Here is a 25,867-nt window from a genome sequence, read left to right on the forward strand (position 1 = left end):
TACCAAAGCCTGACCCCAAACCCTGTCCCAAACCCTGTCCCCAAACCCTGTCCCCAAACCCTGTCCCCAAACCCTGTCCCCAAACACTGTCCCCAAACTCTGTCCAAAAACCCTGTCCCCAAAGGCTGACCCCAAACCTTGTCTTCATCACCTGTCCCCAAAGTCTAACTGCAAAGCCTGACCCCAAACCCCATCCCCACCCCTGTCCCCAAACTCTGTCCCCAACCCCAGTCCCCAAAGCCTGTCCCCAAACACTGACCCCACTATCCCCAAACCCCGCTATCCCCAAACACTGTCCCCACCCTGTGTCCCCAAAACCTGCCCAAAAATCCTGTCCCCAAATCCTGACCACAAACCTTGTCCTCACCTCCTGTCCCCAATGCCTGACCCCAAAACCTGTCCCCAAACCCTGTCCCCAAACCCTGTCCCCAAATCCTGACCCCAAACTCTGTCCCCAAACCCTATCCCCAAACCCTGTCCCCAAAGCCTGACCCCAAAGCTTGACCCCAAAACCTGTCCCCACCCTGTGTCCCCAAAGCCTGTCCCCAAAGCCTGTCCCCAAAGCCTGACCCCAAACACTGTCCCCACCCTGTGTCCCCAAAGCCTGTCCCCAAAGCTTGACCCCAAACCCTGTCCCTAAAGCTTGACCCCAAACCCTGTCCCTAAAGCTTGACCCCAAAGCCTGTCCCCAAAGCCTGTCCTCACCCTGTGTCCCCAAACGGGGTTTGGGGGGATTTTTGGGGTCAAGGGTTTGGAGGGGGATGAGATTCTGGGGGATTTTGGGGGGGCAGAGGTGTGGGGTGATGGGGTTTGGGGGGATTTTGGGGGACAGGGAATTGTGGTGTTGGGTTTTGTGGGATTTTAAGGGCAGGGAATTGGGGTGATGAGGTTTTAGGGGCTCTTGGGGGACAGGGATTTGGGGTGATGGGGTTTTAGGAGATTTTGGGGGCAGGGATGGGGGTGATGGGGTTTGGGGGGATTTGGGGGGGCAGGGAATTGGGGTGACAGGTTATTTTGGGGTACAAGGGATTGGGGTAATGGGGTTTTAGAGGATTTGGGGGAGCAGGGAATTGGGGTGACAGGTTTTAGGAGATTTTGTGGGACAAGAAATTGGGCTGATGGGGTTTTAGGGGATTTTTGGGAGCAGAGGTGTGGGAGGACGGGGGTTTGGAGAGATTTTGGGGTATAGGAAATTGGAGTAATGGGGTTTAGGTGATTTTGGGGTACAGGGAATGGGATAATGGGTTTTCAGGGGATTTTGGGGGGCAGGGATTTGGGATAATCGTTTTTCAGAGGATTTTGGGGCTCACGGGTGTGGGATAATGGCTTTTAGGGGATTTTGGGGGGCAGAGAATTGAGGTGAATTTTTTTAGGGGATTTTGGGCTCAGGGGTGTGTGCTAACAGGTTTTAGGGTACTTTTAGGGCCCAGGAGTGTGGGTTGATGGGGTTTGGCAGGATTTTGGGGGGCAGGGATTTGGGGTCACTGTTTTTTAAGGGATTTTGGGGTTCAGGAGTGTGTTCTAACAGGTTTTAGGGTACTTTGGGGTGTGGGGTATGAGTTGATGGGGTTTGCCAGGATTTTGGGGGGGCAGGAATTTGAGGTCACTGTTTTATAGGGGATTTTGGGGGGCAGGGAATTGGGGTGACAGTTTTTTAAGGGATTTTGGGCTCAGGGGTGTGTGCTAACGGGTTTTAGGGGATTTTGGGGGGCAGGGAATTGGGGTGATGGATTTTAGGGGTTTTTGGGCTCAGGGGTGTGTGTTAACGGGTTTTAGGGGATTTTGGGGGGCAGGGATTTGGGGTCAATGGTTTTTAGGGGTTTTTTGGCTCACGGGTGTGTGCTAACGGGTTTTAGGGGATTTTGGGGGGCAGAGAATTGGGGTGACAGATTTTTAAGGGATTTTGGGCTCAGAGGTGTGTGCCAACGGGTTTTAGGGGATTTTGGGGGGCAGGGAATTGGGGTCAATGTTTTTTAGGGGTTTTTGGGCTCACGGGTGTGTGCTAACGCGTTTTCGGGGACTTTGGCGGAGCCGAGGACGGGCCCCGCGGGTCGGTGCCATGGAAAACAATCCGGGCCCGGGGGACGGGGAGGGGACGGGCCGGGAGGAGCAGCAGGAGGAGGAGGAGGAGGAGGAGAAGCCGAGGAGGGCCCGGGAGCGGCGGGACCGAGTCCAGCGGAGCGGGGACACCGGGGCTCCACCGGCGGTGACGGGGCGGGGGCGCGGGCCCGGGGAGCGGGGCTGGAGCGGGGGAAAAGCGGGAAAAAATCGGGAACAAGCTCCGGGAGAGGAGGGAAGGAAGGAGGCAGGGCGGTTATTCACGGCTCTGGAATGCGCCGGGAGGCGGCGGGGGAGTCCCGGGGGGCTCTGGAAAAGGGGTGGGATGACACCCGCAGCTCCAGGAGGGACAAAATCCCGCGATTGCCCTCCCAAATCCCCGGGAGATGGGGTCTGTCCCTCCCTGGGCACCCCAAAATGTCACCTGGATCTCCCCCAGAGCCAGCGAGGCGCCTTTGGCACCCCTTAGCTCCCGATGGGGTTTATTCCGGAGAAATTCCCGCCGGGAATGGCAGGGCTGGGAATGGAGGGCAGGGGAATTGGCCTGCGAGGCTCAGACAAAGGGGTCTGGCCGCCAGCTGCTGGGAATTCCAAGCGGGAACGAACCTCTGGAGCGCCCTGGAAAAGTCACCGAGAGGGGAATGAGGAGTTAAGTCGGGAAAAATTCCCTTCCCAAGAATTCCAGCGGCAGCGGGGACCCCACAGCCCCTGGCTGAGAGAAGGCGCTGGGTTTTTTCCATGACACGGTCTGCGAGCCCGTTGGAAATCCCGAAAATTCCATGATTTATGGGAAGGCTGGTTGGGAAAGAGCTGCGGTGGCTCTGCTCCTCCTCAGCTCAGCGGGAGGAACCCGGAACCCCCCGGCTCTCGCTCCTCATCCCAAACAGCGTTTCATCCCAAACCCGGAAAAGATTTTCCAGAGGGGGAAGGACGAGCTCGAGGGGGAGAGAGGCCGGGATTTAGGGAATCTCCCAAACCGCTTTTGCCAGCTGGAATCATTTCCCATCCCGGCTGTTTGGCCGGGCTCATACCCTCTCTGTCCCCGGCAGGACGCGAGGATGAGGCCTCTGCTGGGCGTCCTGGCGCTGGTGACACTCCTGTCCCCAGGCCTGGCCTGTCCCACGCCGTGCTCCTGCTCCACCAAGAAGAACGGGCGGCTGCTGGCCGAGTGCGCCTACCGCGAGCTGCGGGACGTCCCGCGGGGCCTGTCCCCGAATGTCACCATCCTCACGCTCTCCGCAAACCGCCTGGGCCGCCTGGGCCGCGCCTCGCTGGCCGAGGTGCCCGAGCTGCAGTCGCTGTGGCTGGGCTACAACCACATCTCCTCGGTGGAGCCCGGCACCTTCGCGGCCCTGCCACACCTCAAGAACCTGGACCTGAGCCACAACCGGCTGGCGGATTTCCCCTGGCAGGACCTGCGCAACCTCAGCGCGCTGCAGATCCTCAAGCTCAGCAACAACCGGCTGGTCACCGTGCCCCAGGGCGCGCTGGCCGGGCTGCGGGAGCTGCGCTCGCTCTGGCTCAACGACAACGAGCTGGCCACGCTGGCCCGCGGCACCTTCGAGGGGCTGCCGGCGCTGGCGCAGCTGCAGCTCTTCCACAACCCCTTCAACTGCTCCTGCAAGCTCTTCTGGCTCAAGGAGTGGGCGCACGACACCTCGGTGGTGCTCTCCAGGGCCGGCTCCACGCTGTGTGCGGCACCGGCGAGGCTGCGGGGCAGGCCGGTCACCGACATCCCCGGCGCGCTCTGCGTGCCGCCCTCGGCCCAGCTCACCTACCTGTCCGGCCCGGCCGCGGCCGGACCCCGGGACGGGCTGACGCTGACCCTGCACTGCAGCGTGGCCGGCAGCCCGCCGCCGGAGATCCGCTGGCAGATCCGCACGGCCAAGCGCCGCGTGGACATCCACGGGCCCACGGTGGCGCGGGACGGCGGCGCCAAGGCAGGCCGGCAGCGCTTCCTGGCCTTCAAGAACGGCACCATGGCCATCCCCGACTTCGGCAAGGAGGACGAGGGCACCTACACCTGCGTGGCGGTCAACGACGTGGGGACGAGGGACGTGTCCGTCAACGTGGCGCTGGCTGGCTCGGCCAACCCGGCCGAGGAGCTGCCCCGTGATGACCCCCAGGCCGGGCACCCCGGCGGGCACAGCTGCGTCAAGGGCGATGAGCTGGACCCGTCCGGCATGGGCGAGAAGTTGGTCATCGTCTACCGCGTGGCCGGCCAGGCCCGGAGCGGGGCGGGAGCCCGGGAATTCCGCCTGGGAATTCTGCTGCTGGCTCTGGGGCTGCTGCTCTGGTGAAGGGCGAGCGGCACCTCGGGATTCCCGATTTTTCCGTAGTTTTTCCTCTCGTAGTGCCTTTGCTGAGCTTCTGGCGTCCGGGAGCGCTCCGGAGCCCAACGGGGCCACCACAGGGGTGGGTGGTCCAGCCCTTGCCGTTCCCATTCCTGGAGGAACTCAGGGAACGTGGGGAGGATCCAGCCCAGATCCTGTCGGGATCTGCCACCAAATCCCGGCTGTCCCCACTTCCCGCTTTTCTCCCTGCCCAGATCTGAGGTGATCACAGGAGGTGACAGTGGTGACAATCCCGCCCCAGAGCCACCACGACTGCTAACGGGGAGGGATCCAAGGATAAAATCCCTGGGAATGAGGTCCTGGGGGACACAGAAAGGACAGAGGATTGGTTGGACCCACAGCCTTAGATTGGGAAGAAATTCACCGGTTTTATCCCTGTAGGAGCATTCCGAGCACCTCCAAGGCCTTGGAATGCCGCAGGAATCCCAAAAACCCCCTGACCACCATCCCAAAAATCCGTCTGGGCTGGACCCACCAGGCTTGAGCCAAAGATTCCCAAAGTGTTCCCGGTGGGAATGGGGGAAAGATTGGGAACAGCAGAGAAGCTGAGCTGCTTTGAAGCCATAAACATTCCCCGAGTGCTCCAGAATTCCCGGTGGGACAAATATTCCTTCTCCAGGTGTCCCAGGAAACCCTTGGGGGATTTTGAGAATGTCCATGGCCCCCAGACTGGGAAACAGCACCAGAATTCCCAGTGGGAGCTGGGCACACCCTGCAGCCCCCCGGCCTTGTAATGCCCTGTAGGGACAGCAATAAATGCCTTTAATTAATGCCTTTAATTAATGCCTTTAATTAAGAAATACCTATCATAAACACCTGTAATAAAGAAACAATTTTAATAAATACCTTGAATGAATAATTACTTTTTTATAAACACCTTGAATAAACTCCCTTTTTTTTTTATCTAAACCAGCTGGGCTTCGCTTGGTCTGTGCATCCCAAAATCCCAAAATTCCCTGAGATGGCGACTCCTGGGCTCCTCCAGATTGTCCCCAACCCTCCTGGATCAGGGGACACTTCTGTCATTCCCAGCTATCCCAAATCCCTCCCAGCACTGGAGAATCCCCAAATCCTTCCTAATTCTGGAGCATCCCAAGATCCCCCAAACTTCCCTTTTCCCCCCCACCCCAAACCCCCAAAATCCTGGGATACCCCAAAATCCCCCCCTGCAGCTGCCCGGGAATGGAATTGACCCCAAAATCAGAGCCTGGAGCTCTCCAGCACCAACATTCCTTATCCAGAGGGATTTTAGGGAAAGGGCAGCCAAGGTCTCTGTGGGGAGCTCCTGGATTCCCACAAATTTTCCCCACTGTGGGATAAAAACCGTGACCCCAATGGAAGTTTTGGGTTCATTTCACAGCATTCGACTTTTAAACTCCATTTTATCCCTGGGAATAGTGGGATCCAGGATTATTCCTGAAATTCCAGCTGGGATGAGAGGGGTGAGGATGCGGATCTGGAGTTTCCAGATGAGCCGGGAAGCAACAGGAAGGGGAAGAAATTCCCAAATCCCGCCCAGGGCGCTTCTGTTATCCCAAAACCCACACAAATTCCATGGATCTCCAGGGAGCCTTGGGTGGGGCTGTGGAAGCTGATCCCAAAATTCAGCCCCACCCATAGCACGGAGCTGCAGCAGATTTTAGGGATTTTTAAATGGATTTTAGAGATTTTTGGGATTTTTAAAAAGATATTTTGTAGATTTTTAGGATTTTTAAAGGGATTTTTAAAGGGAATTTTAAAGGGGTTTTCTCATGGGGTTTTAGGCCGCCTTTGGAGCTGCAGGGGTTGGGATGGGCTGGGAGGGAATCCTGGGAAAAGGGAGGAGATGCTCCAAGGAAATCCCAAAGCATGGGAATCACCCCCAGTGCCCCCAAACCGTCCTGAGGGTGCTGGGAACAGTCCAGAGGGAGGGAATGGGGTCCCTGGGTTCCTTCAGAGAGCAGCTCTGGCCACTTCCAAGGAAATCCCAGCATGATCTGACATCTCCATGCGGGGTGGGCTGAGAATTCCCAAGGGAATCTTGGAGAGTTTGGGATCCACCAGGGGCCTGCTCATTCCAGCCCAAAAAGTTGGGAATTCTCAGATTTAAGAGCAGGAAGAGGTGATCCAGCACCATCTCATTCCATCCCTATGGGGTTTTATCTCCAAAATTCCCCGTTCCCATTCCCACCCTTCCCAAAGTTTTGGGAATGGGAAGAGAGCGGTTTTCCCATAAAACAGCCCTAAAGTTGGATCATGGATCAGATCCTGACATTCCCAGCTGGAGCAGGTCCCTGAAATCTCTGCTGAGCGAGGTTGTCCCAACCATTCCCTGGATTCGGGGCTGGGGTGGTCCCAAATCCTGCTGGAATTGGGGGAATATCCAAGGAAAACTGCACATCCCAGGAGTAGGAACGAGGTATCCATTTATTCTCCTTCCCCTGCACTTTCCAGTGAGGTTTTCCATGGATCCCAGCCCTGGAAAACCCTGGGATCGCCACAAAACCGGGAATGGAAGAGGGTGGGGAGCAGGGTGGGATTCGATCCTTCAAAAATCAGGGAAAAAAACGTTCCAGGAGTGGATGTGGAGCCCAAATGGAGCTGGGATCGGGAAGGGAGAAGCCAGGAATGGGAATTTTCTCCCTCGTGGAGTTCCCGGGGTAATTCCTGGTGGTTGAGAATTCCTTTGGCCAGCTGGGGATCCCTCCGAGCTCCTCTTCCAGTTCCCTGGGAATTGTCCCGTGCTGGAAAAGCGGCTGGGAAGGGGGATGGCTGCAGGACTGAATCCCAAAATATTTTTGGGATGCTGGGAGCATTTTCCTTGGCTCAGCTCCATCCAGGCTGGGCTCAGAGATGTCACCTCTGGAGCTCGGGAGTGGCTTGGCACAGATTTAGGGATAAACCCTCGGAGAGAGTCTGGAGGCTGGGATAGGGCGCGCGGGAAGCGCCTGAAATTCAGGGATGGGAGATGGAAGATGGGATGGGATTCCCGGGAATTCAGGGCCTGGGAACACCGAGCTGGGCACCGTTGGCCGCGGGATCGGCCAGCGCGGTTTTTCGGGAAGCGGTCAGCGAGGGGTTGTGCAGGAGCGTGTAGGCCACCCACCAGCGCGCCCGGATCCGCCGGCTCCGCGCCCTTCCCGGAGCCGGGGGCTTGGGATGCATCAGCTGGAGGCCTGGAAGGAGACGGGAGCAGCAGGGAGAGGATTCAGGGCCTGGAAAAGCACCAGGAGAGCGGGAGAGGGGTTGGGATGAGGTGCAGAGGGATGGATTCCTGCTGGGAAAGGGGAGATTGTGATGGAATTCGTGGCTGGGATGGAATTCCCAGAAGAACTGTGGTTGCCCCTGGATGCGCAAAGTGTCCAAGGAAAGGTTGGATGGGGTTTGGAGCAGCCTGGGATAGTGGGAGGTGTCCCTGGATGGGCTTTAAGGGCCCTTCCAACCCAAAGTGTTCCAAGATTCCCAGATTCCAGCCCCAGCCGCATTTTCCTGGAGCCACCAAGATCCCACCACACCCCAAAGAGCCCCATCCATATCCTGGAGAGGATGGATGGATGGATGGATGGATGGATGGATGGATGATGGATAGATGGATGGATGGATGATGGATGGATGGATGATGGATGGATGGATGGATGGATGGATGGATGGATGATGGATGGATGGATGATGGATGGGTGGATGGATGGATGGATGGATGGATGATGGATAGATGGATAGATGGATGATGGATAGATGGATGGATGATGGATAGATGGATGGATGGATGATGGATGGATGGATGGATGATGGATGGATGGATGGATGGATGATGGATGGATGGATCAATGGATGGATGATGGATGGATGGATGATGGATGATGGATGATGGATGGATGGATGATGGATGATGGATGGATGGATGGATGGATGGATGGATGGATGGATGGATGATGGATGGATGGATGGATGGATGATGGAAGGATGGATGAGTGGATGGATGGATGATGGATGGATAGATGGATGATGGATGGATGGATGGATGGATGGATCCATGGATGGATCCATGGATGGATGTCCCCACAGTAACCAGAGGTGCCACCCACAGGTCACTCTCCTGTCCCTTCCCCCAGTCCCCCTGGTGTCCCCAGGTCCCACCTTCCTCCAGCTGGGTGTCCCGGGGCGGTGCTGGCGGCTCGGGCCGGCCGGGCTGGAGCAGCAGGAAGCAGAAGGCCTTCAGCAGCGGGTGGCACTGGCTGACCTCCACCCGCAGGTAGTGGCAGTAGGTGCGGTACCCTGTGGGGACACCGTGCCCTCACTGGGGACAGCACTACCCATTCCCACCCAGAGCCCAGGGATGGATCCAGCTCTGGTCTCCACGCCCCACAATCCTGACAGGAAAATCAGGGGCCAGCCTGAGCTCCCTTGAGGTCTCCTCTCCTTTATCCCAGGAGATGAGGGGAAACCCCACAGCTCATCCCATTTTTTGGGACACAAATAGCAGGACCCAGCTGGCACCACCTGCTCCAGGTGTTCCATTCCCAACGCTCTGAAGCCACCCTCAATCCCAGCAGGAAAATCAGAGGAAGGCCCGAGGTCCCCTTAGGTCCCCCCTCCTTTATCCCAAGACATGAGGTAACCACTGGTGGAACCCCAAAGGTTATCCCCCATTTCTTGGGATCAAAGAGCAGGACCAAGCAGGAATCAGGAGAAGCCACCTGCTGCCATCATCCCATTTCCAAGCCACCCTCAATCCCACAGGAAAAATGTGGAGGTCTCTTCTTTTTGCCAGGACACGAGGTGACCACTGGTGAAGTTCCAAGGTCACCACTTATTTTTTTGGGATAAAAAGCAGGAATCAGGAGAAGCCACCAGCTCCAGGTGTCCCACTCCCAACATTTGGGGCCACCCTCAATCCCAGCAGCTCCAGGCCCCCATCCCAACCCCCTGTGGTGGCACGGGGACCTCTCGCTGTCCCACCTGGGTCGAAGGTCTCCACGCCGCGGTGCAGCAGGCTGATGTCCAGCCGGCAGAAGTGGACGGCGTTGTAGAGGCCGGAGATGACCATGCGCCACACCGCGGCCATGGAGCCCACCATGACGTTGGTGGGGAAGAGCAGGAAGGTGACGATGTACAGCGCGCGCCTGCAGGACACACAGACCCCCGGGATGGCCCTTCCAGGAGAACTCCGGCCACCTCAAACCTCCCAGCCCTGCCTGTGTCCAGCCCAGGTGGCTCCATCCCACTGGGAGAAGCCAACACCCTCCCAGGCTTCTGGAGAACCGTCAGGAGCTCATTGTCTCCTTGAGAGTGAGGAACCAGCCAAAATGAGGGGATGGGATTTTGGGATGGAGGCCACCAGCTCCAGAAGAGCCTCGCTGACCTGCCGGGAGGACACCTGGGTCCCTCTGTCACCCCAGTCTCTGATGGTGACACCACATGGGAGTGAGGGACATCTGCTGGTAGCCTGGGATGGACTCCAGGAGAGCCTCACTGACCTGCCAGGAGGACACCTGGGTCCCTCTGCCACCCCGGTCTTGGGTGGCGACAACATGTAGGAGTGAGGGACAACGCCTGCTGGTTTGGGATGGACACCAGGAGGACATCTCTGCCCTGTCAGGGGGTGGCACGGGACACTTGTGTCCCTCTGTCACCCTGGTCACGGGTGGTGACACCACCTGTGAGTGGGGGACATCTGCCAGTGGTAACCGACCCCACCTGGCCAATCCTGAGGGATCTGGGCTTGGAAACGGGGCCCGTGGAGCAGGGCCACCCTTGCCGGCGTCACCCCACCAAAATCCAGGCCAGAACATCTGGAAATACCTCAGTGGGAGCCTGGAATTCCTGCCAACCCCCCCTGGGGACAATCAGGGACAACGGGACGATGGCGGTGTCCCTGTACCTGTTGGTGATCTCCTTCTGCAGGGAATGCTGCTCCAGGAACTGGAAATGGGCCAGGAGATGCTGCACGAGCACGGCCACCACCAGGGTCAGCCAGAAGGGCCTGGAAGGGTGGGATGGACACTGGGAATGTCCCAAAACACCAGGAATGCCCCAAAACACTGGGAATGTCCCAAAACACTGCCACGGGCAGGAACCCCCAGTGGTGTTGGAAAAACCCCACATGGAGCATCCCAAACCTATCCAGGACCATTCCTTGGGGTTTTCCACCCTTCCCAAGGGATCACCACATGTTCTGGATCATCCTGAAGAGGAGGATGGACACTGGGAATGTCCAAAAACACCAGGAATGCCCCAAATTAACAGGAAAGTCCCAAAATACCAGGAATGTCCCAAAACACCGCCACGGGCCGAAGCTTCCAGGCGTGTTGGGAAAACCCCAAATGGAATACCCCAAATCCATCCAGGACCATTCCTTAGGATTTCCAGCCCTTCCCAGCTCACCACATGTTCCGGACGATCCCAAAGAGCGGGATGGACACCAGGAGTGTCCCAAAACACTGGGAATGTCCTAAGGCACCGGGAACGTCCCAAGGTACTGGGAATGTCCCAAGGCACCACCCCAGGCAGCAGAAACGCCCAGCGGGGTTGGAAAAACCCCACACGGAGCATCCCAAACCCATCCTGGGCCATTCCTTGGGGTTCCCAGCCCTTCCCAGCTCACCACATGTTCCGGATGATCCCAAAGAGAGGGGAGCTGGTGCCGAGCTGGAGCGGGATCACCACCAGGAAGGTGAAGGCCACGAAGCAGAGGAAGAAAATCACCTGCTGGATCAGGAGACCTGGAATGGGAACACGGAGCAGGAGTCCAGGATGGAACAACAGCTCTCTTTCCCCAGATCCCTGCACGGGGCTTTCCTGATAATCCCATAAAAACTCCACCAGTCCCAAAAACCAGGTCTGCGTTCCCAAGGGGTTGTCCCTACAATTCCTGGGGGTGGAATGAAGATTTTCCCTTTTTTTGGGGTCCCCCTCCCCATTCCCAGGATGATCCAGGCTGGGATGGGGACGAGGAGCCCCCGGAATGTGCCGAGGACAAGAGGCTTCCACAGCTTTTCCCACCCAAATATTTGGGATTGAGCCAAACCCAGGCATCATCCCACCCCTTCCTCCTCTTTGAATTCCCAACTCAATTTTTCCAATTATTTTTCCAGTTTTTCCTGATTCCCTGTCATCTGGTGTTCCCAAAACCCGCCAGATCCTGCTTGAGGTAAGGGAGCTAAAACCCTTCTGGGAGCTGCTGCTTAATCCTTAAGAAAATTGGGATCCCCATGTCGTGATCCCAAAATCCCGTTACCTAGACATCACTTCACTCCTTCCTTCTCTTTGAATTCTCAACCCAATTTTTCTCATTTTTTTTGCAGTTTTCCCAATTATTTTTCCAGTTTCTCCCAATTCCCAACCATCCGATGCTCCCAAAATCTGCCAGATTCCATTTGAGGAAAGGAGACTAAAAACCCTCTTGGGAAAGGGGCGAAAATAGGGAATTGTCACTTAATCCTAAAGAAAATTGGGATCCCCCATCCCATGATCCCAAAATTCCATTACCTAGACATCATTTCACTCCTTCTTCCTCTTTGAATTCCCAACCCAATTATTCCCACTATTTTTCCAGTTTTTCCCAATTCCCAATCATCCCATGCTCCCAAAACCCGCCATATTCCATTTAAGGAAAGGGGGTTAAAAACCCTCTTGAAAATGGGGCAAAAATGGGGAATTGCTGCTTAATCTTTAGGACAATCAGGATCTCCATGCCGTGATCCCAAAATCCCGTTACCCAGGCAGGCGAAGGCCGCTTGGAAGCTGGAGAAGGCCATCCAGCAGACGAGGGATTCCCGGGAAGGCCGCAGGATGTGGGCCTTGGAAAACACGTCCAGCACAGCGCCCTGGTACAGCGCCCGCAGGTTGGACCTGGAGGGAAAATGATCCCGATTGATCCCAGCCCGGGAATGGGGCCAGGGACATCGGGACTGGGGCCGGGGACAGCGGGAATGGGGTTGGGAACACTGGGAATGGGGCCAGGGACATTGGGAATGAGGATGGCGGTATCAGGAATGGGGACAGGGACATTGGGACTGGGGCCAGGGACAGCAGGAATGGGGTTGGAAACACTGGGAATGGGGCCAGGGACATTGGGAACGAGGATGGCGGTATCAGGAATGGGGACAGGGACATCAGGAATGGGAACATTGGGAATAGGGGTGGGGACATTGGGAATGGGGGCAGGGACATTGGACATTGGGATGGGGATATTGGGAATAGGAACATCGGGAATGGGGTTGGGAACACTGAGAATGGGGACAGGGACATGGAGAATAGGGCTGAGAACATTGGGAACTATGATGGAGATCTTGGAAATAGGAACATCGGGAATGGGGGCAGGGACATTGGGAATGGGGATATGGGGAATAGGAACATTGGGAATGGGGTTGGAAACACTGGGAATGGGGCCAGGGACATTGGGAATGGGGATATGGGGAATAGGAACATTGGGAATGGAGTTGGAAACACTGGGAATGGGGCCAGGGACATTGGGAATGGGGGTATCAGGAAAGGGAACATTGGGAAAGGGGACACGGACATCGAGAATGGGGCTGGGAACATTGGGAATGATGATGGAGATCTTGGAAATAGGAACATCGGGAATGGGGGCAGGGACATTGGGAATGGGGATATGGGGAATAGGAACATTGGGAATGGGGTTGGAAACACTGGGAATGGGGCCAGGGACAGTGGGAATGGGGATATGGGGAATAGGAACATTGGGAAAGGGGTTGGAAACACTGGGAATGGGGCCAGGGACATTGGGAATGGGGATATGGGGAATAGGAACATTGGAAAGGGGCTGGAAACACTGGGAATGGGGCCAGGGACATTGGGAATGGGGATGGGGGTATCAGGAAAGGGAACATTGGGAAAGGGAACATTGGGAAAGGGGACAGGAACATTGGGAATGGGCCTGGGAATACCAGGAATGGGGATGGGGATATCAGGAAAGGGAACATTGGGAATGATGCTGGGAATATTGAGAATGGGGCCAGGGACTTTGGGAATAGGAATGGGACATCAGGAATGGGGATGGGAACATCGGGAAAAGGAATATTGGGAATGGGGCTGGGGGTATCAGGAATGGGACTGGGGGTATCGGGAATAGAAATGCTGGGAATGGAATATCAAGAACAGGGAAATGGGGAATGGGAATATTGGGAATGGGAATCCTGGGAATGCCAGGAGCAGGGCCGGCCCCACCTGTGCATGCCCAGGCTCCGGAGCAGCATGGCGCAGGTGAGCAGGCAGCACAGCACCAGCGAGCAGATGTAGCACACTGTGGAAAAATGGGGAAAAAATCCCGGATTTGGGATTGGGAATAATTCCGGGAGCAGGATTCTGCTGGGAATTGCACCTTGGGGATGGGGACAGAAACATTGGGATTTGCATTGTGCCTCAGTTTCCCCTTTTGTCACTCCCACTGTCAGCTCCCAAGGGGGGATGGACAGGACAGAGCGAGGGAAAAGGGGAAGGGAAATCCAGGAAAATCCCTGGAGCGAGCTGGAATGGGGGCCTTGGGAAAGAGGATCTGCGGGAAACAGGGGAGAGGGAAAAAATGGGATGAGAGAGGTTTGGGGATCCAGGAAAAGCCCCAAAAATCCTCCCTGGAGCTGGTGGGATCTCAAGGAAGGAGCAGGGTATCCCTGCTCTTTCTTTATCCCTGGAATTCCCTGATCCCTGAAATTCCTTTATCCTGGGAATTCTCTCATCCTTGAAATTCCCTCAGCCCTGCTATCCCTTCATCCCTATTCCCTCATCCCTGAAATTCCCCAATCACTGAAATTCCCTGACCCCTGCTATTCCCTGATCCCTGAAATTCCCTGATCCCTGGAATTCCCTGATCCCTTTTCTTCCTTCTTCCCTGCTCTTCCCTCATCCCCCATCCAAGGATTTCCACTCTCCGGGGATCCAGGCCCATCTGTTCACTTCCAGCACATTTCCAAGCCTGGAGCATCTGCCGCCAGCTCTTCCCTCTGGCTCTTCCCAACGGCTTTTCCCGGAGTCTCTTCCCGCCTTGGCACGTGCCAGCCTGGCACAGCCCCATCCCTGCCAGCTGCTCCCGAAATCCTGCTGAAATCTGCCCAATCTCTGTCATCCATTCCTAAAATCCCCCTGGATTTGGCCCCATCCCATCCCCTGGGCCAGGAATCTTCCCCGCATCCCCCTGGAATCCTCCACATCCCATCCTCCCAAAATCCCCCTGGAATCCACCTCATCCCATCCTGCAGGTGAGGAATCCTCCCAAAATCCCCTGGAATTTGCCCCATCCCATCCTCCAGGCAGGGAATCCTCAGCAATCCCTCTGGACTCCTCCCTGTCCCATCCTCTGGGCAGGGAATCTTCTGGAAATCCTTCTGGAATCTGCCCCATCCCATTCTCTGGGCCAGGAATCCTCTGGAAATGCCCCTGGAATCCTCCCAGTCCCATTCTCCAGGCAAGGAATCTTCTGGAAATCCCTCTGGAATCCACTCAATCTCATCCTCCAGGTGAGGAATTCTCCCAAAATCCCTCTGGAATTCACCCCCTGGAATCCACCCCATCCCATCCTCCAGGGGAGGAATCCTCAGGAAATCCCTCTGGAGCATTGATCCGGCTGGGATTGGGATCAGGATCTGGATTGGGACTGGGATCGGGATCAGGACTGGAATCGGGATCTGGATCTGGATTGATATCCAGATTGGGATGTGGATTGGGATTGGGATAAGGATCTGAATTGGGACTGAGATCAGGATTGGGATTGGGATTCAGATTGGGATCGTGATTTGGACTGGAATTTGGATTGTGATTGTGATCGGGATTGGTATTAGGATCCGGATCACGATTGGGACTGAGATCAGGATTGGGATTGGAATTTGGATTGGGATCTGGATTGGGATCATGATCTGGATTGGGACTGGGATCATGATCGTGATCAGGATTGGAATCAGGATCTCGATTGGGACTAGGATTGAGATTGGGATCCGGATTGGGATCGGGATCCGAATTGGGATCCGGATTGGGACTGGGATCAGGATCAGGATCTGGACTGGGACCGAGATCAGGATTGAGATTGTGATCGGGATTGGGATCGTGATCTGGATTGGGACTGGGATCAGGATTGGGATAGGGATAGAGATTGTGATTGTGATCTGGATTGGGATTGGGATCAGGATTGGGACTGGGATCAGGATTGGGATCGTGATGGGGATCGTGATCAGGATCGTGATTGGGATTGGGATCTGGATTGGGATCTAGATTGAGATCTAGATTGGGAGCCATCTTGGGATTGGGATCGGGATTGGGATCGGGATTGTGATCATGATTGGGATGGTGATCGGGATCGGGATTGGGTTCGGGATGCGGCTCCACCTTCCAGCGCCCACAGGAAGTGCCGTGCCGTGCGCAGCTCCTGCTCCAGGTCCCCGGGCACAGCCGCGCCCTGCGAGGGCACGAGCCCGAACTGCACCAGCAGCACCACCACGTCCTTGGTCATTCCCGCCCGGATAATGCGCAGCGTGGGCACCACGGCCACCAGCAGCAGCACGGCCACCTGTGGGACATGGGGACACTTCAGCTCCGGCCCGGATCCCGCGGGATTTCGGGATTTATGGCTCAGATCCCATTAAATTTCAGAATTTATGACTCAGATCCGTGGGATTTCAGGATTTATGGCCCAGATCCCACAGGATCTAAGGCTCAGATCCCACAGGGTTTTGGTATTTATGGCTCAGATTCCGTGGGATTTACAGGTCAATTCCCATGGGATTTTGGGATTTAAGGCTCGGACCCCACAGGATTTCAGGATTTATGGCTCAGATTCCATGGGATTTAAGGCTTGGATCCCAAAGGATTTTGGAATTTATGGCTTGCATCCTGTGGGGTATTTGGCTCAAATCATGTGGGATTTTGGGATTTACAGCTTGCATCCTGTGGGATTTTGGGATTTAATGCTCAGATCCCACGGATTTCAGGATTCACAGCTGGGATCCTGCAGGATTTACAGCTCAAATCACATGGGATTTTGGGATTTACAGCTGGGATCCCATGGGATTTAGAGATTTACGGCTGGGATCCCACAGAATTCTGGGATTTAGGGATTTACAGAGGGGATCCTACAGGATTTTGGGATTTACATGAGTGTGGAATTCCAGAAGGAATTTTAACACCATTCCTGGGTGGGATCCCTCAGGATCCTCTGGGAATGTCACCTGGTAGACGGCGATGACAGCCACGGTGACGGATACCACCAGCTTCAGTGGGATCCGGAATCCTGGAAGGAAAATTGGGAATTTTTGGTGGTGGAGCAGGATCAGGGTGCACCCGGCAAAGGGAACACCCTTTGGAATGGGATTTTCACAGAGAATTACTGCTGGGATGGAGAGTCGGGAATGGACAGATGGGTCCATCCTGCTTTTCCATGGAAACTTGGGATATTCCCTGCCCCCTTCATGGATGGGAATGGCTCTGCATTCCCAGGATTTCACCCCCTCTGTGCAGGACAATTCCCTTCCGTGGATTTATGGGGCTTCCATGAGGATTCCATCACTCCCAGGACCACTTTTCCATGGATTTATGGATTCTCCATGAGAATCCCATCACTACCAAGGATTTAGGGGGCCACCATGAAGAACCCATCTTTCCCAGGAACCTTTTTCCATGGAGATGGGGCCTACATGGGGTTCCCATCATTCCAGGTCTCTTTTCCATGGATTTATGGGGCCTCCCTGGGTTTTCCGTAATTCCATGGATTTATGGGGCCTCCTTGGGATTCCCATCACTCCCAGAACCCCTTTTCCATGGATTTCTGGATCCCTACCCCAAGCACAGCTGGATTCCGGCTCCAAGCCAGGCCAGGCTGGACAGGGCTTGGAGCAACCCAGGATTTTGGGAATGGCCTGGCTGATCCATAAATCCCAACCCCAACTGTGCCCAGATTCCATGGAATTTTCCAGGTGCTCACCTTCCTCGGGAATGTAGATGTAGGAGAGCAGGTAGGAGCGGATCCGGGAGCCGAGGCTCTCATCAATCTTGACGGAGCTGCGGGAGGTGGGAGAGGGTGACATTCCCCACCTTGGGAATGGGATTTGCCGGCAATGGGATTTACCGGGAAGGGGATTTACCGGGAATGGGATTTGCCAGGAATGGGATTTGCCGGGAATGGGAATTCCCATCCTTACCTCCCTTTCCGGTCCCGCTTGGACAGCAGGGCCTTGAGGTACTTCCCGTAATAGCTTTTCCCGGAAATCTGGGGATAACGGATGGATTTGGGGTGGCAGAGCTGCCCTGGCCCGGGCGTATCCCGACAGGAATTCCTGAGCCCGGGCCAGCATACGGAATGTGTGATGTTGGTACAGAAAAGTGGGAATAAAGTGGGATTTTGTTCCCAAACCCCTGTGGGATCCCTCGTTCCCCCATGAGGGGTCACCTCAGGCCTTTCTTGCTTTTCCCTCCTCTCTTCCCAACAAAGCTCCGAGGATTATCCGGGAAAATGAGGAGAGCCCGGAGCCGGCCTGAAGGGAGCCATTGATGGCAGGAGCCTCTTGTGTAAGGGATTTATCCTGGAGGAATTTCCCAACCCCACTGCCGGTGCTGGGACAGTAATGGAGAACCCCCAGCAGGGCGAGGGAACATGTGGAGATCCCAATTCCAATTTCAACTCCAAAACCAATCCCAGGAGAGCAACGGAGAACCCCCAGCAGCAGAGCTGGGAGGGCAATACATGGAGATCCCAGTCCTGATCCCAGTCCCGATCCAATTCCAATCAGGTTAATACCAATCGTGATCCTGATCCCCACCCCAATCCCAATCAGGCTCTCAATCCTGATCCTGATCCCAATCCCGATCCTGGTCCCAGTTCTGGTGCTGATCCCAATCTCGATCCCGATCCCAATCCCAATCTCAGTCTTGATCCCGATCCATATCCTGATCCCGATCCCGATCTCAATCCCGATCCCGATCCCAATCCCAATCCTGATCCCGATCCCGATCCCAATCCCGATCCCAATCCTGATCCTGATCCCGATCCCGATCCCAATCCTGATCCTGATCCTGATCTCGATCCCGATCCCGATCCCGAGTTCCCGTGTCCGTACCCGCGGCTCGGGGCTGTCCCCGTTCCGGAGGCTGCGCAGGAGCTGTGCCGGGTACCAGAGGCTGAGCAGGGACAGGGACAGCAGCGCGGGGACGTGGGACAGCAGTGAGTACAGCCGGTGGATCTGTGTGGGACACGGGGTCACTGCCACCACCCGGGGTCACTGCCACCACCCGGGGTCACTGCCACCACCCTTGGGGACACTGGGTCACTGCCACCATCCCCTGGGGTCACTGCCACCACCCGAGGTCACTGCCACCACCTTTGGGGACACTGGGTCACTGCCACCATCCCCTGGGGTCACTGCCACCACCCGAGGTCACTGCCACCACCCTTGGGGACATTGGGTCACTGCCACCATCCCCTGGGGTCGCTGCCACCACCCCTGGGGACACGGGGTCACTGCCACTGTCCCTAGGGACACGGGGTCCCTGCCACCGCCCCTAGGGACGCAGGGTCACTGCCACCACCCCAGGAACACTGCCACCACCCTGGGGACACTGCCACCACCCTGGGGACACCACATCACTGCCACCACCCTGGGGACACTGCCACTACCTCCAGGGACACCACATCACTGCCATCACCCTGGGGACACTACCATTGCCCTGAGGACGCTGCCACCACCCCCAGGGACACTGCCACCACCCTGGGGACACTGTCACTACCTCCAGGGACACCACATCACTGCCACCACCCTGGGGACACTACCACTGGCCTGGGGACACTGTCACTACTCTCAGGGACACCACATCACTGCCACCACCCTGAGGACACTACCACTGCCCTGAGGACGCTGCCACCACCCCCAGGGACACTGCCACCACCCAGGGGACACAGACACTGGGTCACTGCCAGCAGCCCAGCCAGGGGACACTGCAGGGACACACTTGGGGCTGGCCAGGGAGCCACAGCACCTCAGGGACACTCCAGGGAGCCACCTCTGCCCTGGGCCACCTCTCTGTCCTTTTCCCGGCCTTGGGGCCACTCAGGGTGGTGACAAGGGAGCCACAACCCCTCAGTGCCACCACAGCAAGCTGTGCCACCTCAGGGACACTCAAGGAGGTGACAAGGGAGCCACAACCCTTCGGGGCCACCCCAAGAGGTGACAAGGAAGTCATGGCACTTCAGGGCCACCCCACCAAGCTGTGCCACCTCAGGGTCACTCAAGGAGGTGACAAGGGAGCCAAGACCACACAGAGCCACCCCAGGAAGCCACGACACCTCGGTGCCACCCACCTTGGGTGCCAGGGGACACTGCGCGCGGTGCCAGGCCTGCGCCCCGCAGTGTCCCCAGGCCAGCAGGGTCCCCGCGGCGTAGCCCAGGCGGTGCCGGGGGCCGGCGCAGGCCAGCAGGGGCAGGTACAGTGCCGGGAAATAGAGCAGGGCCAGAACCTTCCGGAACTCTGCACGGTGACACCGCGGGTCAGGGGTGACACCGACGGAACCGCGAAGGGACACACCACCCTGGGACATTGTCACTGCGCTGGGGTCAATGCCACCGCCCCAGGGATACCAAGTCACTGCCACCACCCCAGGGACATGGATACTGCCCAACAGATACTGCATCGCTGCCACCACTCTGGGGACACTGCCACCCTCCCAGGGGACACTGCCACCACCCCAGGGACACAGGGTCACTGCCACCACCCCAGAGGTCACTGCCACCACCCCAGGGACACTCCCACAACCCCAGAGGTCATTGCCACTACCCTGGGGTCAATGCCACCCCCCCAGGGGACACTGCCACCACCCTGGGGACATTGAATCACTGCCACCACCCTGGGGACCTGGCCATCGACCTGGGGACACTGCCACCACCCCAGGGACACTGCCACCACCTTGGGGTCAATGCCACCACCCTGGGGTCACTGCCAACACCCCAAGGACACTGCCACTACGCTGGGGACACGGCCACCCTCCCAGGGATACCAAGTCACTGCCACCACCCTGGGGTCAATGCCACCACCCTGGGGACAAGGGGTCACTGCCACCAGCCCAGCCAGCCCTTCCCAGCGATGGGGATTTGGGAACTCTGAGCCCTTTCCATGGAGGGATTTGGGGTGTTCCAGGGGTGCCATTTTGGAATTCTGAGCCCTTCCCAGGATGGGATTTGGGAAGTCCGAGCCCTTCCCAGAGTGGAGATTTTGGGAACTCCGAGCCCTTTGTGGGGTGGGGATTTGGGAATTCTGAGCCATTCCCAGAATGGGATTTGGGAACTCCGAGCCCTTCCCAGGATGGGATTTGGAAACTCCAAGTCCTTCCCAGGATGGGATTTGGGAACTCCGAGCCCTCCCCAGGATGGGATTTTGGGAACTCCGAGCCCTTCCCAGGATGGGATTTAGGAACTCTGAGCCCTCCTCAGGTGGGGATTTGGGGACTCCAAGCCCTTCCCAGGATGGGATTTGGGAATTCTGAGCCCTTGCCAGATGGGATTTGGAAACTCCAAGTCCTCCTCAGGATGGAATTTAGGAACTCCAAGTCCTCCCCAGGATGGGATTTGGGAACTCCGAGCCCTTCCCAGATGGGGATTTTGGGAACTCCGAGCCCTCCCCAGGATGGGATTTGGGAACTCCGAGCCCTTCCCAGATGGGGATTTTGGGAACTCCGAGCCCTCCCCAGGATGGGATTTGGGAACTCCAAGTCCTCCCCAGGATGGGATTTGGAAACTCTGAGCCCTTCCCAGGATGGGATTTGGGAACTCCGAGCCCTTCCCAGGATGGGATTTGGAAACTCTGAGCCCTTCCCAGAGATGGGGTTGGGTATTCCAAACCCTTCCCAGGTGGGGATTTGGGAACTCCGAGCCCTTCCCAGGGTGGGATGTGGGCTCTCCGTGTCTCACCGCGGGCGGCGGGTGACGCCGTTGTTGTCCCCGTTGTTGTCCCCGCGGGTGTCCCCGCCGTGGGTGGCAGCAGTGGCAGCGGGTCGGGGTCCAGCAGCAGCCGGCAGAGCTCGGAGCAGAGCAGCGCCAGCACCGCCGCGGCCACGGCGCGCTGCCCGTCCTGCTCCAGCAGATTCCCGGGGCTGCAGGAATCGGCACCAGTCGGGAATTCCGCTCCTTCCAGGGAGGGGATTTTGGGAATTCCCGCTCATTCCCAGGGAGGGGATTTTGGGAATTCCGGGTTCTCTCCAACGATGGGATTTTCAGATTTCCGAGTTCTTTCCAGGGTGGGGATTTTTGAATTCTGAGCACTTCCCAGGGAGGGATTTTGGGAATTCCCGCTCCTTCCCAGGAAGAGACTTTGGGAATTCCTGCTCCTTGCCAGGGAGGGATTTTGGGAATTCCCAGGGAGGGGATTTTGGGAATTACGAGTCCTTTCCATGGAGGGCATTTTGGGAATTCTGAGCTCTTTGCGGGAACGGGGTTTTGGGAATTCCCGTCCTGTTCCAGGGAGGGATTTTGGGAATTTCCACTCCTTCCCAGGGAGGGATTTTGGGAATTCCCGCTCCTTCCCAGGGAGGGACTTTTGGAATTGCGGGTCTTCTCTAGGGAAGGGATCAACTGGGTTTGGGAATTCTGAGCCCTTTCCATGGAGGGCATTTTGGGAATTCTGAGCCCTTTCTAAGGAAGGATCAGCAGGGTTTGGGAATTCCAAGTCCTTTTCAGGACGGAATTTTGGTAATTCCAAGTCCTCTACAGGAAGGGATTTTGGGAATTCTGAGCCCTTTGCAGGGAAGGGATTCTGGAATTCTGAGTCATTTCCATGGAAGTTGTTTTGGGAATTCTGAGCCCTTTCTAAGGAAGGATCAGCAGGGTTTGGGAATTCCAAGTCCTTTTCAGGACGGAATTTTGGTAATTCCAAGTTCTCTACAGGAAGGGATTTTGGGAATTCTGAGCCCTTTGCAGGGATGGGATTCTGGAATTCTGAGTCATTTCCATGGAAGGGGTTTTGGGAATTCCAAGCCCTTTGCAGGGAGGGAACAGCAGGATTTTGGGAATTCCATACCTGAGCAATCCCGGGACGCCGTTCCAGCAGCTCAGGTGGAGCCGGCGGCGCTTGACCAGGAAGGACAAGGCCAGGAGCACAGCCAGCTGGAACGGGATGGAAATCCATGGAAAAGGGTCCTGGAGCGCTGGGAACCCCATGGAGACCCCAAAAATCCATGGAAAAGGTCCTGGCAATGATGGGAGTGATGGAAACCACATAGAAACCCCATAAATCTATGGAAAGGAGACCTGGGAATGATGGGAACCCCATGGAGACCCCATAAATCCATGGAAAAAGTCCTGGGAATGATGGGATGATGGGAACCCCATGGAGACCCCATAAATCCATGAAAAAGAGACCTGGGAATGGTGGGAATGGTGGGAATGATGGGATCCTCATGGAGACCCCATAAATCCATGGAAAAGGGTTCTGGAGTGCTGGGAACCCCATGGAAATCCCATAAATCCATGGGAAAGAGATCTGGGAATGGTGGGAATGATGGGAATCCCATGGAGACCCCATAAATCCATGGAAAAAGTCCTGGGAATGATGGGATGATGGGAACCCCATGGAGACCCCATAAACTCATGGAAAAGAGACCTGGGAATGGTGGGAATGATGGGATCCTCATGGAGACCACATAAATCCATGGAAAAGGGTCCTGGAGTGCTGGGAACCCCATGGAAATCCCATAAATTCATGGGAAAGCGATCTGGGAATGGTGGGAATGATGGGAACCCCATGGAGACCCCATAAATCCATGGAAAAGTGTTCTGGGAATGATTTGGGAGGAATTTTGGAGTTCTCGTCCCACAGGGAAGCGAAATCCCACAAATCCAGGAATTCTGGGATGGTTTTGGTGGGAAAATCCATCGAAGATGAATGGGAATGGAACGTGGGGATGTGGGATTGGGGTTTTTTCCGGGAATTTTGGGGTGGGGATGGGGATTTTGGGGCGGATACTCACGGAAATGGGAGCCATGACGGTGTGGTACAGCTGGGGGGAGATTGTGGGGTGGCATTCCGGGATGGCATCGGGAAAAAGGCTGGAAAAAGGTAAAAATTCCGGATTTGGGTGGGTTTAATCCTAAAAGGGCTGGGGAAAAAGGGGAAAAATCCCAGATTTTGATGGGAATAAATCTGGGAATGACAGGGCTGGCCCCAAAAATTCCAGGGCCAAAAATTCAGGAATAAATCTGGGAATGACCAAAAATTCCAGGATTTTTAGAGGGTCCAAAACTCAGAGATTTGCTCCATGGGAAGGGGACACTCGGGGACATTTTTGGGGACATTTTGGGGATGTTTTGGGAATATTTTTGGGGATATTTTTGGGGACATTTTTGGGGATATTTTAGGGACATTTTGGGGCCAATTTTGGAGACTTTTTGGGGACACATTGGGTATATTCTGGGGACATTTTTGGGGACAATTTTGGGGACCTTTTGGGGACATTTTTGGGAATATTTTGGGACCAATTTTGGAGGCCTTTTGGGGACATTTTGGAGACATTTTTGAGACATTTTCGGGGATATTTTGGGAATATTTTTGGGATATTTTGGGGATATTTTAGGGATATTCTGGGGACATTTTGGGGCCAATTTTGGGAATGTTCTGGGGTCACTTTTAGGGCCATTTTGGGGCTGTTTTGGGCACATTTTTGGGGCCAATTTTGGGGATGTTTTGGGGACTTTGGGGGGATATTTTAAGGACAGTTTTCAGGACATTTTGGGAGATATTTTGGGGCCATTTTGGGGGGCATTTTGGGGGAATTTTGGGGAATTTTTTGGGGCCACTTTTGGGGACATTTTGGGGGACATTTTGGAGACCTTTTGAGGACATTTTGGGGACATTATTTGGGACACTTTTGGGGACACTTAGGGACATTTTGAGGACATTTTGGGGCCACTCACTCATCATGAGGCGCAGACTCCGTGGATTCGTAGATGTACCAGTCGGATCCCAAATCCTCATCCAGGAAAATTCCTGGCTCCAGGGGGGAGTCCCGAAATCCCACAGAGCCGTTGGGGGCCATGGCCGCCCCTCCCCCACCGGGGCCCTCACGGCTGGAAAAGTGGGAAAAATCCCGGGAAAGTGGGAAAAACCCTGGGAAAGTGGGAAAAATAACAGGAAAGTGGGAAAAATAAAGGGAATATGGGAAAAACCCCAGGAAAGTGGGGAAAAAACCCGGGAAAGTGGGGAAAAAAGCTGAGAAAAACTCTGGGAAACTGGGAAAAATATGGGAAAGTGGGAAAACACCAGGAAAGTGGTAAAATGCCAGGAAAGTGGAAAAAATGACAGGAAAAGAAGAATGGGGGCTGGAAAAGCGGGATGAGGGCTGGAAAAGTGGGAGGAGACTGGAAAAATGGGGGAAACACCAGGAAAAGTGGGGAAAAAGCCAGGAAGAGAGGGGGAAAATGCTGGGAAAAGAGGGGGCTGGAAAAGTGGGAAAGACGCTGCCAAAAAGGGGAAAAATGCTGGGGAAAGAGGGGAAAATGTGGTGAAAAGAGGGGAAAACTCCTGGAAAATTATGAGAGAAGTGGGAGAAACGCCAGGAAAAGTGGGGAAAAGTGAGATAGGGAGCGGAGAATTGGGAAAAACGCTGGGACAAGAGGAAGAGTGCTGTGAAAAGTGGGGAAAACGCCTGGAAAAGTGGGATGAGGGCTGGAAAAGTGGGGAAGAGATGGGGAAAATTCTGGAAAAAATGGGGAAAAAGCCGGGAAAAGCGGCTCTGATCCCAATTCTCAGCAGATCCCGCAGCCGGGGCGGGGCCGCTCCCGAGGCTCCGGAGCCGATCCCGCCTTTGTTTGGGTTTTTTGGGAATTCTCGGAGCTGGGAAAGCGGCGCGAAGGTCGCAGGGGGGAGGGGCCGCGGCGCTGTCCCCAAAGTGCCACCAGCGGCGACATCGCGAGCCCGGGGACTGTCCCCAGCGCCATCCCGGGAATTCCGGATCAGTTTGGTGCCGGGACAACCCCAAAAATGTCCCCAAATGTCACCTGAGGGCTTGGGGACACCCCGGGAGCAGATTTGGAGGGCCCCGATGTCCCCAAGGGACAGCGGGAGCAGCCCCAGGGACATTGGGGACATTCCAGAACTTGGGGACATCCCGGGAGCATCTCGGGCATGTCACTCCCCAGTGTCCCCAAGGGACAGCAGGAGAATGTCCCCGAGGACATTCCAGGATTTGGGGACACGGTTCGGGAACGTCCCCAGTGTCCCCAAGGGACAGAGGGAGCAGCCCCAGGGACTCTGGGGACATTGGGGCCATTCTAGAACTTGGGGACACGGCAGGAGCAGCTCCGGGATGGCCCCGATGTCCCCAAGGGACCACAGGAGCAGCCCCAGGGACAACCCAGGGATAGGTCAGGGGTGTCCCCAGTGTCCCCAGGGGAGAGTGGCAAGGACACCCCAGGGCTTGGGGACACCCCGGGAGCAGCTCCAGGATGTCCCTGATGTCCCCAAGGCAATGAGGGGACAGCGGGAGCAGCGCC

At 56.1% G+C, this 25,867-nt stretch overlaps 2 protein-coding genes across 2 annotated transcripts; one reads left to right on the forward strand and one right to left on the reverse strand.

Annotated features, from left to right (window-relative positions):
• Nucleotides 1–2,389: 2,389 nt before the first annotated feature.
• LOC131088774 (immunoglobulin superfamily containing leucine-rich repeat protein-like) lies at nt 2,390–5,283 on the forward strand. Its single transcript, XM_058033066.1, has one exon. The coding sequence runs from the start codon at nt 2,838–2,840 to the stop codon at nt 4,356–4,358; it is 1,521 nt and encodes a 506-aa protein (XP_057889049.1). The 5' UTR covers nt 2,390–2,837; the 3' UTR covers nt 4,359–5,283.
• Nucleotides 5,284–7,356: 2,073 nt separating this feature from the next.
• On the reverse strand, nt 7,357–24,411 carry STRA6 (signaling receptor and transporter of retinol STRA6). The gene is made up of 17 exons (XM_058033065.1): nt 24,290–24,411; nt 23,347–23,425; nt 22,398–22,483; nt 21,356–21,474; nt 19,690–19,877; nt 18,452–18,574; nt 17,537–17,604; nt 17,320–17,396; nt 16,568–16,629; nt 15,729–15,909; nt 13,581–13,656; nt 12,109–12,242; nt 10,996–11,113; nt 10,273–10,374; nt 9,351–9,514; nt 8,529–8,666; nt 7,357–7,567 (listed from the first exon to the last, which is right to left on the reverse strand). The coding sequence occupies exons 1-17, from the start codon at nt 24,409–24,411 to the stop codon at nt 7,389–7,391; spliced, it is 2,016 nt and encodes a 671-aa protein (XP_057889048.1). The 3' UTR covers nt 7,357–7,388.
• Nucleotides 24,412–25,867: the final 1,456 nt, after the last annotated feature.

The sequence above is a fragment of the Melospiza georgiana genome, chromosome 13, assembly GCF_028018845.1.
Source record: "Melospiza georgiana isolate bMelGeo1 chromosome 13, bMelGeo1.pri, whole genome shotgun sequence".
NCBI classification, from domain to species: domain Eukaryota; kingdom Metazoa; phylum Chordata; class Aves; order Passeriformes; family Passerellidae; genus Melospiza; species Melospiza georgiana.

Excerpts from the sequence above, each read along its gene's own strand:
- LOC131088774 (XM_058033066.1), top strand. The coding sequence starts at position 2,838 with ATGATTTATGGGAAGGCTGGTTGGGAAAGAGCTGCGGTGGCTCTGCTC.
- STRA6 (XM_058033065.1), bottom strand. The coding sequence starts at position 24,411 with ATGGCCCCCAACGGCTCTGTGGGATTTCGGGACTCCCCCCTGGAGCCA. Across the intron at positions 21,475-22,397 it reads GGCGTCCCGGGATTGCTCAG|CCCCGGGAATCTGCTGGAGC; the intron begins GTATGGAATTCC and ends CGATTCCTGCAG. Across the intron at positions 10,375-10,995 it reads GGGATCATCCGGAACATGTG|GCCCTTCTGGCTGACCCTGG; the intron begins GTGAGCTGGGAA and ends CCACCCTTCCAG.